Source organism: Sapajus apella, unplaced genomic scaffold (genome assembly GCF_009761245.1).
Source record: "Sapajus apella isolate SASKATOON/1434 unplaced genomic scaffold, GSC_monkey_1.0 scaffold39, whole genome shotgun sequence".
Lineage (NCBI taxonomy): Eukaryota > Metazoa > Chordata > Mammalia > Primates > Cebidae > Sapajus > Sapajus apella.
Window position 1 is genome coordinate 18,515,191 of NW_022436979.1, and position 17,672 is coordinate 18,532,862.

Genomic DNA, 17,672 nt, shown 5'->3' on the forward strand with positions numbered 1-17,672 from the left:
AAATTATTCTGGTGATATTGGTCAATGCAATTACACAAAAGAAAAAAACAAGGAATGTAAATTATAAAGAAGTAAAATGGTCATTTACAGGTGATTTGATTTCTGAACTGGAAAACTCAAAGGAATCAATTGAAAAACTGTTGCAACAATAACATCAGACTTCTTTAACATGACTCAATTCAAATGTTTTTTTTTTTAAAAAAAAAAGACTTTCTGGCTGGGCTCGGTGGCTCACACCTGTAATCCCAGCATTTTGGGAAGCTGAGGTGGGCAGATCACGAGGTCAAGAGATCAAGACCATCCTGGCCAATATGGTGAAACCCTGTCTCTACCAAAAATACAAAAATTAGCCAGGCGTGGTGGCACATGCCTGTAGTCCCAGCTACTTAGGAGCCTGAAGCAGGGGAATCACTTGAACTCAGGAGGCAGAGGTTGCAGTGAGCCGAGATCGCACCACTGCATTCCAGCCTGGCAACAGAGCAAGACTCCATCTCAAAAAAAAAAATAGTCTTTCTATGTACAAACAACTTCTTTGGAGAAATATAATAGAAGAAGAGATCCTATTTAAAATAGCACTATAAAAAAAATCTCTGAATAAACGTAACAAGGACATCCATATTTTTGGAAAGAAATATTGAATATTATAAAAATATAAATGCTCCTTAATCTTGTAATTTACTGTAATCCCAATTAGAAATAATTTTTACATTAGACAAGATAGTACTAATATAACTACTATTTGACACCCATTAGGATGGCTATATCGAAAAATAGAAAATAATAGGCCGGGCGCGGTGGCTCACGCCTGTAATCCCAGCACTTTGGGAGGCCGAGGCGGGTGGATCACGAGGTCAAGAGATCGAGACCATCCTGGTCAACATGGTGAAACCCCATCTCTACTAAAAATACAAAAAATTAGCTGGGCATGGTGGCGCGTGCCTGTAATCCCAGCGACTCAGGAGGCTGAGGCAGGAGAATTGCCTGAACCCGGGAGGCGGAGGCTGCGGTGAGCCGAGATCGCGCCATTGCACTCCAGCCTGGGTAACAAGAGCGAAACTCCGTCTCAAAAAAACAAAAAACAAAAAAAATAGAAAATAATAAGGGTTGGTAAAGATGTGAAGAAACTGGAATCCTTATGCACTGTTAGTGAATGTGTGATGGTGCAGCCACTATGGATACAGTATGAGGGTTCCTCTATGTATCATAGATGAATCAATGATCATAGAATTATATGATCCAGCAATTTCACTTCTGGGTATGTAACTGAAAGAATTGAAAGCAAGATCTCAAAGAGATGTTTGTCACTCATATTTATAGGCAGGATTATTCACAACAGCCAAAAGGTAGAAGCAACACAATGTCCGCTGACGGATGTCCAAATAAACAAAATGTGGTACAGACATACGATGGGACATTCGACCTGAAAAGGGAAGGAAATTCTGACATGGGCTACAACATATAGAATGAACCTTAAGGACATAGGGTAAGTGAACTATGCCAGGTCCCAAAGTTACGTACAGCATAAGTCCACTCATATGAGATACCTAGAGAAGTCAAATTTATAGAGACAGAAAGTGGAATGGTGGTTGTCAGGGGTGGAGGGATAGGGGAATAAAGAATTATTTAATGGGTACAGAATTTCAATTTTGCAAGATAAAAAGTTCTGAGGATTGTACAACAATGGACTTAACACTGCTGTAATGTACACTTAAACATTGTTAAAATGGGGCGGGGTGCGGTGGCTCACAGCTATAATCCCAGAACTTGGGAGGCCGAGTCGGGCAGATCACTTGAGACCAGGAGTTCGAGATCAACCTGGCCAACGTGGTGAAACCCTGTCTCTACTGAAATACGAAAATTAGCCAGGCATGATGGTGCACGTCTATAATCCCAGCTACTCGGGAGACTGAGGCTGGAGAATCGCTTGAACCTGGGAGGCGGAGGTTGCAGTGAGCTGAGATCCTGCCACTGCACTGCAGCCTGGACGACTGAGTGAGACTCCATCTAAAAAAAAAAATTGTTAAAGTGGTAAATTCAGCCAGACATGACTGCTGATGCCTGTAAACCCAGCACTTTGAGAGGCCAAGGCAGGAAGATTGTTGAGCCCAGGAGTTCAAAACCAGCCTAGGCAACATAGTGAGATCCCACCTCTACAAAAAATATAAATAACTGCAAATCAGCCCGGTAGAGTGAGAATGCCTGTGGTCCCAGTTACATGAGACACTGAGGTTGGAGGCTGACTTGAGCCCAGGAGGTTGAGGCCGTGATGAGCTGTTACTGCACCTCTGCATTCCAGCCTGGGCAACAGCAAGACCTGGTCTCAAGAAAAAAAAAAATTGAAAAAAATATCAATTTGTGTATATTTTACATAATATTTTATCATTAATATTTTATGTATATTATGTATATTTTACCACAATTTTTAAAAGAAACACCCCTCCCCCCACCAAAAAAGAGTTCATTCCTTTGTGTGTGTGTATAGGGACAGGGGCCTCACTAGGTTGCCCAGGCTGCTCTCCAACCCCTGGCCCCAAGCAATCCTCCTGTCTTGGCCTCTTCAAGGGCTGGGACTACAGGCATGAGCCACCACACCCGGCCTACCTTTTTACTTTTGACCTATGTATGTCTTCATACTTAAAGTGCATTTCTTACAGCAGCATACACTTGAGTCTTGCTTCATTTTCCCTATTTGAAAATCTCTGCTTTGACTTCATTACTTTCCATATTACTTTAAGACTGCACTTGTATGTCTTCTTAAAAGTAGAAAGGGTTTGGATTTTTTTTTCTTAATTTTGTGTACCATCGATAGATCTTTGATAAAAATCAGAAACCTAAAATACTATTCTGAGAATAGCTATGTGTGACCTCCCTCTAGTGGCCACATTGGATAATGTTATGAAGTGCAAGCATTTCTTCCAGAGCTGAGCTGCTCCATGGCAAACTATGCACATTGGACGATTAATTTGACTTCAGTGTTATCTGCAACTATGTATAAACTAGTATCACAGTCCTGAGAGACATTACGTGACTAAATAAGCCTAGAGGGGAAACTTGGCCTCCTGGGAACCTGACAAAATAGTAGCCACCTAAAATAATTAAAAACAATTACGGTGTCATTATCCCTTTAACGTATAATTCAGAAACACATGTAGTGGTTGGCATAGGATAGCTATTGTAAATGAGCAATGGAAATGATGAATTTCAAGGACATGTAGAAGGAGGGCAAATAGAAAGTATAGAATAAGATGCAGAAATAAAATTTTAAAATACGGTCAGTCATTCCTTTGCAACTTCTTTTGAATCTATAATTTTTTAAATAAAAATTTAAGAATACCAGTGGTAATAACAAATGAAAATGGATCCAAACTCCATACTTAAAATAATGAGAATTTTTCTGACCTGGAAATCCCAGCACTTTGGGAGGCTGGGGTGGGCAGATCACCTGAGGTCAGGAGTTCAAGACCAGCCTGGCCAACATGATGAAACCCTGATTCTACTAAAAATGCCAAAATTAGCCAGATGTGGGGGCAGGGACCTGTAATCCCAGCTACTCAGGAGGCTTAGGCAGGAGAATTGCTTGAACCCAGGAGGCAGAAGTTGCAGTGAGCCAAGATTACGCCACTGCACTCCAACCTGGGCAACAGAGTGAGACTCTGTTTCAAAATTAATAATAATAATAATGAGAATTTTAAACTTTCTAAAATTTTAGACTTCAAAAAAAATTTTTTAATGAACATTTTTCTTTGGTTTAAACTTCAAAGACCGAGTAACTCGGTCTTATATTCATTTGAATAGACTTTTTAAATTTTAAAAATAACTTAGATTTCTTTTAAAAAAGAAGGAGGAGGAGGGCCGGGCGCAGTGGTTCACACCTGTAATCCCAGCACTTTGGGAGGCTGAGAGGGGTGGATCACAAGGTCAAGAGTTCAAGACCAGCCTGATGAACTTGGTGAGACCCCTGTCTGTAAAACATAAATAAATAGGGCTGGGCACAGTGGCTCAAGCCTGTAATCCCAGCACTTTGGGAGGTCCAGGCGGGTGGATCACGAGGTCAAGAGATCGAGACCATCCTGGTCAACATGGTGAAACCCTGTCTCTACTAAAAATACAAAAAATTAGCTGGGCATGGTGGTGCGTGCCTGTAATCCCAGCTCCTTAGGAGGCTGAGGCAGGAGAATTGCCTGAACCCAGGAGGCGGAGGTTGCGGTGAGCCGAGATCGCGCCATTGCACTCCAGCCTGGGTAACATGAGTGAAACTCCGTCTCAAAAAAATAATAAATAAACAAATAAATAAATAAAAGAAGGAACAAGAAAATAGAGATTTACAGGTGATATACTTAAACACACAAAATGGTTGAAAGTAAAGGGATAGAAAAATATAAACTCGGCAAATATAAACCAAAGGAAAACAGCTCTATTAATTTGGGCCGAGGGGGAAGACTTTAAGGTAAAAACTGTTATTGCAGATAAAGAGGGCCACAACTTAATGATAAAAAGTTAAATTCACCAAAAAGATACAACAATTCAAATTTTGTATGCCTTATTTATTTATTTGAGATAGAGTCTCACTCGTAGTTCAAGCGGGAGTGCAATGGCACTATCTTGGCTCACTGCAACCTCCACCTCCCAGATGCAAGCAATTCTCCTGCCTCAGCCTCCAAAGTAGTTGCGACTACAGGCGTGCACCACCACACCCAGCTGATTTTTGTACTTTTAGTAGAGATGGTGTTTCACCATGTGGCCAGGCTGGTCTTGAACTCCTTACTTCAAATGATCTGCCCACCTCAGCCTCCCAAAGTGCTGGAATTATAGGCATGAGCCAACGTGCTTGGCCTATTTTTTCATTTATTTTATATATATATTTTTTTTGAGACAGAGTCTCACTCTGTCACCTATGCTGGAGTGCAGTGACTAGATCTTGGCTCACTGCAACCTCCTCCTCCTGGGTTCAAGCGGTTCTCCTGTCTCAGCCTCCTGAGTAGCTGGGAATAAAGATGCCTGCCAGCATGCCCAGCTAATTTTTGTATTTTTGGTAGAGATGGGGTTTCACCATGTTGGCCAGGCTGGTCTTGAACTCCTGACCTCGAGTGATCCACCTGCCTTGGCCTCCCAAAGTGCTGGGATTACAAGTGTGAGCCACCACGCCTGACCCTTGTATGCCTTTAAGTAGAAAAGTCTTGAAATATATAAAAGAGCCGGGCGCGGTGGCTCAAGCCTGTAATCCCAGCACTTTGGGAGGCCGAGGCGGGTGGATCACCAGGTCAAGAGATCGAGACCATCCTGGTCAACATGGTGAAAACCCGTCTCTACTAAAAATACAAAAAATTAGCTGGGCATGGTGGCACGTGCCTGTAATCCCAGCTACTCAGGAGGCTGAGGCAGGAGAATTGCCTGAACCCAGGAGACGGAGGTTGCGGTGAGCCGAGATCGCGCCATTGCACTCCAGCCTGGGAAAAAAGGGGGAACCCCCTTCCAAAAAAAAAAAAAAAGAAATATATAAAAGAAAATTCAACAGACCTCAAGGGAGAAATTGATAAATCCACCATTAAAATGACTATTATTTTTTGTATGGCAGGCAGACACATAACAGATCATATTTCTGTCCGTATAACTGCTCTTCATTTATATGATGAAATTCCACGTGCCTACATTTCTTTTTTTTTCTTTTGGAAACAGAGTCTCACTCTGTCACCAGGCGCCAGACTGGAGTGCAGTGGCACGACCTCAGCTCACTGCAACTTCTGCCTCCCGGGTTCAAGCAATTCTCCTGCCTCAGTCTCCCGAGTAGCTGGGACTACAGGTGCGCACCACCACGCCCAGCTAATTTTTTTGTATTTTTAGTAGAGATGGGGTTTCACCACGTTGGCCAGGATGGTCTCGATCTCTTGACCTCATGATCCGCCCACCTCGGCCTCCCAAAGTGTTGGGATTACAGGCGTGAGCCACCGATGTACCCTCCATTTCACAGTGCCACACAAAAATGATGGTGGGCTCCAGGTGCTCCCTTGCTGGAGAAATCTGAGAACCACTGACCTAGAAATTAAAGTGCATTATTTTCCTATTCATTCAACAAGCACTTATTGAAAGACTATTGTGTTGAAGGTGTAAAGTTTATACATGAAAGGAGTCAGTTGATGAACTTATTTAGCTTAGCTATTTAATATAAATTCATAATTCATGAACATTTTTTGAAAGATGGGGGTCTCCATCTGTCACACAGGAGTACAGTGGAATGAACGCTGCTTACTGCAGCCTCGATCTCCGGGACTCAATTGATTCTCCCGCCTCAGCCCCCACAAGTAGTCCAAGTAGCTGAAACTAAGGTGCGCCACCATGCCCAGCTAATTTCTGCTTTTTTTAAAAAATATTTTTTAGACGGGGTTTCACCATATTGGCCAGGATGGTCTCGATCTCCTGACCTCATGATCTGCCCGCCTCTGCCTCCCAAAGTGCTAGAATTGCAGGTGTAAACCACTGTGCTTGGCCTCATAAACCAATTTCACAAAGATTTATAGAGAAAACCACCCTGAAGTCCATCCCCCAAATGCACACACACACACACACACACACACACGCGCGCGCGCACGCACACACACACACACACACACACACACGAGTTAAAGCTGAGTCTCCTTTCTAAAGAAATGTGCTTGCTAGAACAAGGAACATTAATGAGTTTCCAAAATTCTGATGTCTTCAGTTAAATTGTTTTTTGAAAATAAGAAAATAATACAGTAAGTACAAATATCGGTCCACAAACTCAGCTGTGCAAGGCAACTTAATTTCTATTCAGAGACTCCATTCTGTCAAGCGGTGGAAATAATCTGGGTCCCCTTTTCTCTCCACTGGAGTCACCATGGATGACTATGGATGGGGAAAGGGACGTGGGGTCCAGATCTTTATCTGTCCATGCTGACACTTGTGGCCTGGCCCGAGTTCGCTTCTGGTCGTCCGTCTGTGTTCCATCAAGGGTGTCGTACCAAGGTCACACTTTCCTCACTTTCATCCATGAGGCGCTTCAGGTCTGGCTTGCTGTCAACTAACTGTGGTGTCCTTGAAAATGAAATGTTACTCTGCTGCTCCTGCACCGCATTAGAGCAGGAAAAATGGAATGGGGACTTTTTGGGGACCTTCACTCCAGCAGGCTGCCTTAATTTTGTGCACTATGGACACAAGCAAATCCTCAGGTACTGGGGATTTGTTCTCCGTCTCCCTTACCACTCTTGGATGAACTCCGAGAGGCTGCCTCTGCCCTGCGTGCTGAGCCACCGCCCGACCATTTCTTGCCTTCCTAGGCTGTACAGAATACAGGTCCCCTTCTTCCCGGGAATCCACATGAGCCACTCATTCTTTGCATTTTCTCTAACTTTCTTCCCTTCTCTCGGTTTGGGAAAACTTCATGTAATGTTTGGAAGAGTAGGTGAGCAAGAAGCTTTTTTTTTCTTTTTCTTTTTTGAGATGAGGTTTTTCACTCTTGTTACCCAGGCTGGAGTGCAATGGCACAATCTCGGCTCACTCAACCTCCGTCTTTTGGGTTCAAGCCATTCTCCTGCCTCAGCCTTCCAAGTGGCTGAGATTACAGGCATGTGTCACCATGCCCGGCTGATTTTTTGCATTTAGTAAAGATGGGGTTTCACCATGTAGGTCAGGCTGGTCTCGAACTCCTGATCTCAGCAGCCTCCCTAAGTGCTGGGATTACAGATATGAGCCACCGCGACCAGCCGTGGGCAGGAAGCTTTTTGTTTTCCCTCAAGTATTCTACAAAGTCCACTGGACTTTTTTCTCTTTCTTTGGAAATTCTAACGCCGAGAATAGACTCTTATTTTCTCTGCTTCCTGAATGTTTTCTTCTTCCTGTGGCAGTGACACGGAATGTGTAGCTCACTATGAGGAAAGGGTCATGAGGTAAAAGAATGCAGATGGAAAAAAACGCTCATTCATTAAAACAGCAGCACAGATGATAAAAACGTTCTGATAACATTTGTTACATGTTAACTTTAATAATAACAGGAATAAAGCATGTGTTTTAAAAAATGATTGATAGGATATGTGAAACACAAAAACCTAGTTCAAAATGTATTTAGAAAATTGACCCAGTCAACTCCAGGTGAGTTAACAGCTTTATTCCCAGAGGTTGCCTATTGGCAAAACTGGAAGATGCCAGCCTGGAAGGTGTGTGGTTATGGTCAGAAGACATTATCTTTATCTTTATTTTTATTATTATTGAGATGGAGTTTTGCTCTTGTTGCCGAGGCTGGGGTGCAGTGGTGCAGTCTTGGCTCACTCAACTTCCACCTTCTGGGTTCAAGCAATTCTCCTGCCTCAGGCCCCCAAGTAGCTGAGATTACAGGCATGAGTCCCCATGCCTGGCTGATTTCTTGCATTTAGTAGAGACGGGGTTTCACCATGTTGGTCAGACTGGTCTCGAACTCCTGCACTCAGGTGATCCACCCACCTCGGCCTCCCAAAGTGCTGGGATTACAGGTGTGAGCCACTGTGCCCGGCAGGAAGGCATTATTATACGAGCATAAACATACGCTTCATTGTGCTGTATGATCAACTCAGTGTGCTTGTTGGAGTCTTCAACAAAGTAAGGAGAGGTGCTAAGGCTAAAAGTGGGGAAAAAAGGCTCTGAAACTGTCTTCAGGACGTGGTGTTTATTAGGGGTGGGCTGAGGGTCCCCAGGTCTGCTTGCCTCCAGCAGCCCAGAGGCCAACCTGAATCAGTTTCCCCCAGAAGCAGAGTGCCTTCTAGGAGAAGTCCCTCTGTCTTTTCTATGATTCAAGGCTCCTCTGCCCGCTGAAATAACCTCCTCTATTTAGTAAGGTGCCAAATCCATCTAACAAAACTTTTTGTTTCACGAACGTTCATAAAATGTAAAAAGCATGCAAGTTCTGACGGAGGCAGCACACTGAAGCTCACTCTGCTGGAAGTACAACCAGAACCCCTTCCTGGGTCCTTGCCAGGTTGTGTTGGAATTGCCTGTAGACAGCACAACTATGTCTATTCCCGGCATGCAAGCTTCTCCACGTAGCCTGGGCAACGTAGCAAAACCAAGAGACCACACCAAGAGACCTACAAATTAAAAAAAAAAAGTATCCAGGCATGATGCTGTGTGCCTGTAGTCTCGGCTACTTGGGAGGCTGAAGCAGGAGAATCCCTTGAGCCTAGGAGTGCAAGGTTTCAGTGAGCTGTGATGGCACCACTGTGCTCCAGCCAAGGTGACAAGCAAGACGCTGTCTGTAAAATACATACATACCTACGTACATATATAAATATCTTGATCCTCTTTGCTTAATGCTGGAATTTACCATGTGAACAAACAGTGTGTTCTGATTCCTAATACTTTAAATGTACACCTGCACTCAGCCATTATGGTATTACCATCATTAGCATATCCTTTATTGTTTTTATTTCTTGTGACGCCTACTCTTTAGCTACTCCCATTCTCTATTCCTAATTTAGTAAGAGCAAAGTCTATAAGAGCTTCCACTAAAAATCCAAAAGACTAGTTTTACACCCTACTCTCATTTCTACATGGCCCCATTCCCCCCAGCATCCAAGATCCCATCCACATCTCATCTCCGAGATGCCTCGTCCATTCTCCTGCTGGCAGAAAGCCACTAAGTACTGGGTTGGGCAGATGGACACGTGTTCTGCCGAGCGCCATTCTCTCTCCTGCCTGCGTAAGTGATACCAGGATCTTGTGACCACAGGCAGCTCATGCTCCAGAGGGCATCTGAGGCCTCTCTTTTCTGAGAAAGTCCATGGAAGCTGAGGACAGAGTATGACTTTCTGTGGAAAACCTCTTGTCAAGGATTCCAACTACAAGTCCCTCTATAGAACAGGATAACTGGAGAGTAGCCAAGGAGAAATATATCTCCCATTTAGAAAATATCAAAAACTCTGATTGGTAAAATTAAGTGTAACAAAGATGATAATACCTCCTGAATTAATATGCTAATTAAGTTGCTATTTAATTTAATTTAAATGTCTATTTAAAATCTTTCTGGTGATATTTAAATAGCTGAACAACTTGATAGTCAAAATGAATCCAGACATATAATTAGATAAAATTTTATTTTTTAAGTGGCTGTAGAATCATATATCAGCTTATTTTTCTAAATGAAGATGAAATAAATATGTCATAGTGTGGCTATTTCATAAATTAAAGCTATTATGAAAACTTAATATATGACAAAGTAGACTTAGTAATACAAGACAAATGGAGAGAAGAAAATATCTGCTTAAGAATTTGTATTGGGATACCCAAGCATGATATGGAGAAAAGTGAAATTAGATCCATACCTCCTTACAGTATAAAACGTAGCGTGAGACATTTTAAAAGTAGCTACCCAAAGTACAAGAAAATAAACTGATATATGTACTAGGGTAAATAGACTGCTGTATCTACAAAAGAGATACATTTACATCAGAACATGAAGTGTATCCTAATACTATAGATCTGTTCACAACACTAATAGAACGGTATAATAAATATCAAAAGGAAAACAACAAAATGAAAAACATTCAACACATATTTATTGCCCCAAATATAGAAAGAATTGTTGTTAATATAGATACAGACTCTGCTTCCACTCCAGCATAGTCAGGGAAGATTGAAAGTTTATACAAAAGGGAAATTTTGTCAAACTGTCAAATTAAATTGAATCTTATGGAATATATACAGGTTCATAGTAACTAAAGAAATACAAATTAAAACTCATAAATAACCCACAAATAACTAGCAGATGCTTTTTTTAAAGCCAGTGTGGAGAGTGGGAGAACCAAAGCCCAGCAATGTAACTGGTGGGTTGGCATTTCTGAAGAGCAATTTCTCAATATGTACCAAAAGCTGCAAAACTATAAAAATCTTAAATCTGTCCATCCCATTTGGGAAATATAGGAGAAGAAAAAATCTTAGAGGAGAAAATGAAGTTTTCAGTATAGCAGTATCAGTTTTCATTTTCTTTCTTTTCTTCTCTCTCTTTTTTTTGAGCCAGAGTCTTGCTCTGTCGCCCAGGCTGAAGTACAGTGGAGTGATCTCAGGTCACTTCGAACTCCGTCTCTCGGGTTCAAGCGATTCTTGTGCCTCAGCTTCCTGAGCAGCTGGAATTACAGCCATGAGTCACCACACTCGGTTAATTTTTGTATTTTTTGTAGAGATGGGTTTTGCCATGTTGGCCAGGCTGGTCTTGAACTCCTGACCTCAGGTAATCTGCCCACCTCGGCCTCCCAAAGTGCTGGGATTACAGGCATGAGCCACCACACCTGGCCTATTTTTCATAATAAAAATAAGACAAAATTCTAATGCATAATTAAAAGGAAAATGGAGTTTTAAAAGCAACTGCTCTATCTTATAGGATGGGACACAGTACACAATTATAATTAAAAAGGATTACTATGTGGATTGTGCTGATCCATGGAAATCTATAAATGAAGCTGTGATAAATGAAGTGGAACAACTGACGAGTACACTGAGCTGTAAGGTCTTTGGAGACGGGCCACGTCTACTTATATGGAATCCGCAGGGCTACACTTAGTTCTTGGTATACAGTAAATGCTCAACAAGAGTCTGTTGAATGAACACATACAGCGTTTATCCGTTTGTCTCTTCCGAGTTCTTGACTTTCTGCCTGCTCTGACCTCTGGCAACTTTGCACTGGCTCCCAGTTTTCATTCTGCTTACCTGGATTTTGGAAGTCTAGCCTGCCCCACTCTTGGATAAACCCATGCCCTCTGTGGCCCAGGAACCTGAGTGACTGCTGCTATATCAAAGTCTCCAGGCCCAGGGTGACACACAGCCGCAGCACCGTAAACATCTAACATGATGTCAGCGAGCATTACAAAAAAAAAAAAGCTTATGAAAACAACGAATAAACTTTGTTAAATGTACCAATGAAAATGAGCAAACATGGGAAAAGAATTGAGTAAAGAGTTTAAAGTTAGAAACTAATTGCAGTCATTCCAGGGGAAGGAACAGTTGTATTTGAAACCCTGTATGGTTACATGAACTGCCTAAAAAACAAGCTAAGGAAAATTAAAGCTCAGATCTATATATTTTAAGAAAATAATTGCAATCAATTTCCTGGGATTAAAGAGCATTTCCTCAAGCCCAGCTGCCATTAAAAAGAAGCAAATACAGCCAAGGACTGGATCTTCTCTGGAAGGCTGACAGCACTGACCCTCAAGAAGGCGCCAGCTGACTGAGAACGCTCTGCCCCGATACGTGCTGAAATTCCGCTGAGAGCAGAGTGGCACATTAAACCCTTTAGGGGCTTACAAAACAAGTGTCCTATGTTTTAGAGTCATAGAGTTTTGCCAAAGCAAGTATGAATTCACCTAGCGGCCCCCTGCACCCTCCCTCTCCTGTGGGCCCCGAGTGCCAGACGCATCAATATGTAATAGCAGGACGAATGATTGAACGAACGATTGAATGAGAAGCAGTGGAAGCAGCAGGTTGTCAGATCCTAGGAGGCAATCACAGCATCAGGTGACCTTAGTATGTATTTGGGAGGATGGCCATTTACTCTCGGGAGCGCACGGCTCTGAAGAGGCCCAAATCCAGGCAGCGAGGTCTGTGGGGGGCGCCTTTACATGGACGAGGAGGAAACAGCCCGAAAGCCCCGGGCCCGAGCGCGGCCCGTGCAGGCCAGAGGGTCAGGAACGCCCGGCTGGCGGCTTCGCCCCGGCCTACGGCGGCCTGTGCTATAAATACGCTGCCCACGTGCCGCGGTGACACGGTGTTCCCTGGGCCCGGCGGGACCGAGAACATGAATGTGCCCTTTAAACGTCCCAAGTCGCAGGCACAGCCCCCGGCCCAGCCGCGCTCCCGGAAGCGCCTTCGCCCCCGATGCCCTCTGCGGCGCGGAGGAGGGGGCGCCCCGCACCTGCCCAGCCAATGCGCTGCGCGCGCGCCGGCCGCGGCCCGCCTCTTCTCGCGAGAGCCTGGCGGCGATATAAAGGGGGCTGCGGGCGAGGCGGCGGCCCCTTCGCGTCGCGCAGGGTCGGGGACGGCGCGGCGGTGCCAGGCCGGGCGTGGGCGAGAGCGCGAGCGGGCTGCCTGCGGGCTGAGTGCGACCGGCCGCCACCATGGGCGATCACGCTTTGAGCTTCCTGAAGGACTTCCTGGCCGGAGGCGTCGCCGCTGCCGTCTCCAAGACCGCGGTCGCCCCCATCGAGAGGGTCAAACTGCTGCTGCAGGTGAGGACGGCGCGGGGCAGGGGCGCGCGCAGTGCCGGGGCGGCCGCGGTGCCGGGGCGCGCGCGGTGCCGGGGCGGGCGCGGTGCAGGGGCGCGCGCGGTGCCGGGGCGCGCACGGGCCGGGTCGGGCGGGGCGCCGCGGACAGTCTGCTCCAGGCCACAGGCCCGGGGCCCGCCCGCCGGCGAGGGAAGGTGCCCTCTGCGTAGAGACAGGTCCAGCGTCAGTCGCGGATTCCTGGTGTCGGGTGGCGCCCGGCGTTCGGGTGTCTATATATGGAAACCCACCCGGAGCCGGTTTACGCGAGCCAGATCCTGCGCCCGTGGCAGCGCGGGCATGCACTCAGGCCCGGGCACCTAGTGATTGCCAGCGTTTTTTGGCACCGTCTTATGCACACCCACCTTTACAATAAAAACATCAAAGTAACCATCACCCGAGAGCTCCCTTATCGGAGCTCATGCACAATGCTGTGTGTAGGCTGACGCTGTTTCATTCATCTTTATATAACCTCTGTGAGAGAGTTATTCTCCATTTTACAGATGAAGCCGAGGTTTTGAAAGATTAAGAAACAATTTTTGGAGTGAACTCAGATCACGTTACTCATCCTGTCTCCAAATCTTTTCGTCCCCTGCCTGGTCGGTCAATGGCTTATCGTCATCCTCTTCTGCTTTTCTCCACCTGCCCAAAAGGTCAGGGCGCCTCAGTGAGGAAGAGCCCAATTTGGGAGTCAAAATTACCAACAGTGAAACCCCCCACAGATTGCTCACAACGACAGCAAACCCTCAATAATTAATTACTTGGATTATCTGCTTGAAAATTTTGGAGCTCTACTGCTTAGTGGATTTATTCTTCTTCCTCTATTGGAGCATTTACTAGAGATCCTCATCTCCAGGGTGATCTGACACTGAGAAATTGTCATTCTTGCCCATCATGTCTACTGAATCCAAAGCCCTTTGAAGCAAGGGGTGATACTCATTTCTCTCCCCCATTAAGCCCCTCCTACAGTTCTCAAACCTAGGGAAAATGAAATAAATAAATGGCTAGCTTTATACAGTTTATTTGGGGCAACACCGTTCCCTCAAATACCCTAATAATTGAAGCAACACTGGATTATTTTGGCTTGTTATCCAGTAACTAACACTCATTTACACGTCCTCAGTATCCATTTGATTTCCTTATCCTTTTTTTTTTTTCCTCAAAGAGAAATCTAGGAAGTGCAAACCTTCTTTTTTCTCTTGTCCTCTTCCCTTCCCTCTGCACTGCCTGTCTTCTGTCACCCACCCTCCCTACCACCAGGTCCAGCATGCCAGCAAACAGATCAGTGCTGAGAAGCAGTACAAAGGGATCATTGATTGCGTGGTGAGAATCCCCAAGGAGCAGGGCTTTCTCTCTTTCTGGAGGGGTAACCTGGCCAACGTGATCCGTTACTTCCCCACCCAAGCTCTCAACTTCGCCTTCAAGGACAAGTACAAGCAGCTCTTCCTAGGGGGTGTGGATCGGCACAAGCAGTTCTGGCGCTACTTTGCTGGTAACCTGGCATCCGGCGGGGCCGCTGGGGCCACCTCCCTTTGCTTTGTCTACCCGCTGGACTTTGCTAGGACCAGGTTGGCTGCCGACGTGGGCAAGGGCGCCGCCCAGCGTGAGTTCCACGGTCTGGGCGACTGTATCATCAAGATCTTCAAGTCTGATGGCCTGAGAGGTCTCTACCAGGGTTTCAACGTCTCTGTCCAAGGCATCATTATCTATAGAGCTGCCTACTTCGGAGTCTATGATACTGCCAAGGGTGAGAGAGGGGCATCGGGAGAAGGAGGGGGGTCTGGAGAGAAGATCCTATGGGGTCTATAACTCACAAAGGATTTGGTATGTGCTGACCTTGCTTTTTTCTAGTCTCTGGGCTAAACTGAGGCTTCTGAGTGCAGAGGTGCTGTGAGTAAATTAATCATTAAAGGATTCTTTGTGTCCTCTACTGAAATAAACTCCGGCCTTTACTTATTCAGAGAGGAGGAAGCGGGAGGCTGTCTCCCTCTAGACATAACCATAGCAGTTACTGAGTTTAACTTGAAGCCACTTCCAGTACCCTGGATACAAGCAGAGCACTGGGTCTAGAGGGCCGCAGCCACCTTTGCTGGCTGCCTGGTCATATGTGAGGCACCTACATAGGGGCAGGTTCTCCGCAAGGTCAGAGCGTGGAGTTGGAGGTGCAATGGCCTCTCTCTCCACCTGCGTTCTGCTGAGAGCAGTCACCTCATAGCGCCTCGGCTTCTTGGCTCTGTCCACAGGCATGCTGCCTGACCCCAAGAATGTGCACATTTTTGTGAGCTGGATGATTGCCCAGAGTGTGACGGCGGTCGCAGGGCTGGTGTCCTACCCCTTTGACACTGTTCGTCGTAGGATGATGATGCAGTCCGGCCGGAAAGGGGGTAAGCTGTGCTCTACTGATGTACACTTCTTTATTTTGTCCCAGGAGAACGTTTCACAGTGCTCCTTTCAGTCTTCCTTACTGGAAATTCATTTTCAAAATTATTTGATAAGGACATAGGGAAGAAAGATTGTATTAATTCCCCCTAACATTCTCAACTATCCCTTAAGGGCAAAGTTTTTTTTTCTGTTTTATTAAAGAGATGATAAGAACAACAAAAATAAGATATTTAGATGTGAATTTAAGTAGGTATCTAGCATTATAGAGACCCTAGGCCCTCTTCCCTTACAGCCTGGGTGCAAAAGCCAGAGAAAAGAAGTAGTTAGCTACTTCTTACAAAGAACTTTTGCCTCCCTCCTGGTTACCACAGGTGTTAGTGGGACGGGGTGTTTAGCTGGGTAGAGATGGCCTGAAGCAATATGTTGTACCAGAAAAAGTTTTGGCTTCTATTGGTTGAACCATAGGAAATTGACACTTTAAAAATAAAAACCAGTCCAGTGTTAGGAGTTTCATATGTTTCAGCTTTTTATTAATAGCTACAGCCTTTTATTGTAACTGCATAACCTTGTGCAGTGTAATCTGAGGCTAGGCCTCAGTTTGGTCCTCCATAAAAAAGGTAACCACGTAGCGTAACACTCCTGCTCCACTGTGCCCTTCCTGTTTCAGTTGGGCAGTCTGTGAATTGCTTGTTTAATTGCCCCAGTTCTTCACTGACCTTGAACTAATGGACTAGGAATGACAGGAGGAGCCTGCCAGTTAAGCAAGGAAGGAGATGTCCAGTTGAATGTTGCATGGAGCTGGGACTTCATGCCCAGATGACACTAATTTTACAAAACTGGTAACAGTGTGTGCAGAGATCTTTCAGAGGAAAAGTCTCTTCCCTCCAGCGTTATGGAGCCCTCACCAACATTTGTTTCCACAGCGGACATTATGTACACGGGGACAATTGACTGCTGGAGGAAGATTGCAAAAGATGAAGGAGCCAAGGCTTTCTTCAAAGGTGCCTGGTCCAATGTGTTGAGAGGCATGGGCGGTGCTTTTGTATTGGTCTTGTATGATGAGATCAAAAAATATGTCTAATATATTTAAACACAAGTTCACTGATTCAGTGAACTTGATCCACAAGTTCACAGATCCATTGTGTGGTTTAATAGACTATTCCTAGGGGAAGTAAAAAGATCTGGGATAAAACCGGACTGAGAGGAATACCTCAGAAAGGATGCTTCATTGAATGTTCATTAAACCACAAATGTATTTTGTATTTATTTTACATTTAAATTCCCACAGCAAATAGAAAATAATTTATCATACTTGTACAGTTAACTGAAGAACTGATAATGAAGAAATAACTGAATGTAAAACATCAATAAAGACCACTTAATGCACGGTTTCTATTTTATTGAACTCTTACTAACTGCAAAGTGCATTTTTAAAAGATCGTAAATGCATATTTTCTAGCATGATTCATTTATCAATCAGTGGCCAAGCTTCCAAATGTCAGTTATTATATTGAGTATGTATTATATGAGAACCTGCAGTGCTTAAGTTCCGCTTTGCAAACTTAGGCAGGTCATATTCTGTCTTACCTCATCCAGTGCTGCTGTAGGTTAGGAAGTGACAAAGGCTTTCATAATCCCACCTTGTTCTGTGCACTTAGTCTGGAAATTCTGAGATTCAGCTAAAAGCTTTAATTCACAATCTGGAGAATTTTCCATGATTCGGAAGTGCTGTGTTTTAGTCCCTTTAGAAAACTGTGACTCCTAGAATTTTATGACAAGTGGAGAGTATTCATGAAAATCAAGGCTGGGTGCTGTGGCTCAGTCGTCATCCCAGCACTGTGGGAGGTGGAGGCGGGTGTATCACTTCTTGCCAGGAGTTGGAGACCAGTCTGGCCAATGCAACGAAACCCCATCTCTAATAAAAATACAAAAAATTAGCTGGGCGTGATGGCACACACCTGTAATCCCAACTACTCGGGAGACTGAGGCACCAGAATTGCTTGAACCCAAGAGGCGGAGGTTGCAGTGAGCTGAGATGGTGGGCCACTGCATTCC

The 17,672-nt window shown here is 44.8% G+C and overlaps 1 protein-coding gene and 1 long non-coding RNA gene across 2 annotated transcripts in view; one reads left to right on the forward strand and one right to left on the reverse strand.

The window, feature by feature from the left end:
• The window catches only part of LOC116565260, a 24,057-nt gene extending 19,454 nt beyond the window's left edge, over positions 1 to 4,603 (reverse strand). Inside the window, exon 1 of the long non-coding RNA XR_004275355.1 lies at positions 4,285 to 4,603. This is a non-coding gene — a long non-coding RNA (uncharacterized LOC116565260). The remainder of the gene's footprint in view (positions 1 to 4,284) is intronic.
• Positions 4,604 to 12,944: 8,341 nt separating this feature from the next.
• SLC25A4 (solute carrier family 25 member 4) lies at positions 12,945 to 17,015 on the forward strand. Its single transcript, XM_032298780.1, has 5 exons — positions 12,945 to 13,202; positions 14,496 to 14,982; positions 15,479 to 15,619; positions 16,541 to 16,714; positions 16,745 to 17,015. The coding sequence occupies exons 1-4, from the start codon at positions 13,092 to 13,094 to the stop codon at positions 16,696 to 16,698; spliced, it is 897 nt and encodes a 298-aa protein (XP_032154671.1). The 5' UTR covers positions 12,945 to 13,091; the 3' UTR covers positions 16,699 to 16,714; positions 16,745 to 17,015.
• The last annotated feature ends 657 nt before the right edge of the window (positions 17,016 to 17,672 follow it).

What these genes read in the sequence shown, in the direction of transcription:
- SLC25A4 (XM_032298780.1), top strand. Translation starts at nt 13,092, where the DNA reads ATGGGCGATCACGCTTTGAGCTTCCTGAAGGACTTCCTGGCCGGAGGC. An exon ending in GGGTCAAACTGCTGCTGCAG is followed by an intron (nt 13,203 to 14,495) that starts GTGAGGACGGCG and finishes CCCTACCACCAG; the next exon opens with GTCCAGCATGCCAGCAAACA. An exon ending in GCAGTCCGGCCGGAAAGGGG is followed by an intron (nt 15,620 to 16,540) that starts GTAAGCTGTGCT and finishes TTGTTTCCACAG; the next exon opens with CGGACATTATGTACACGGGG.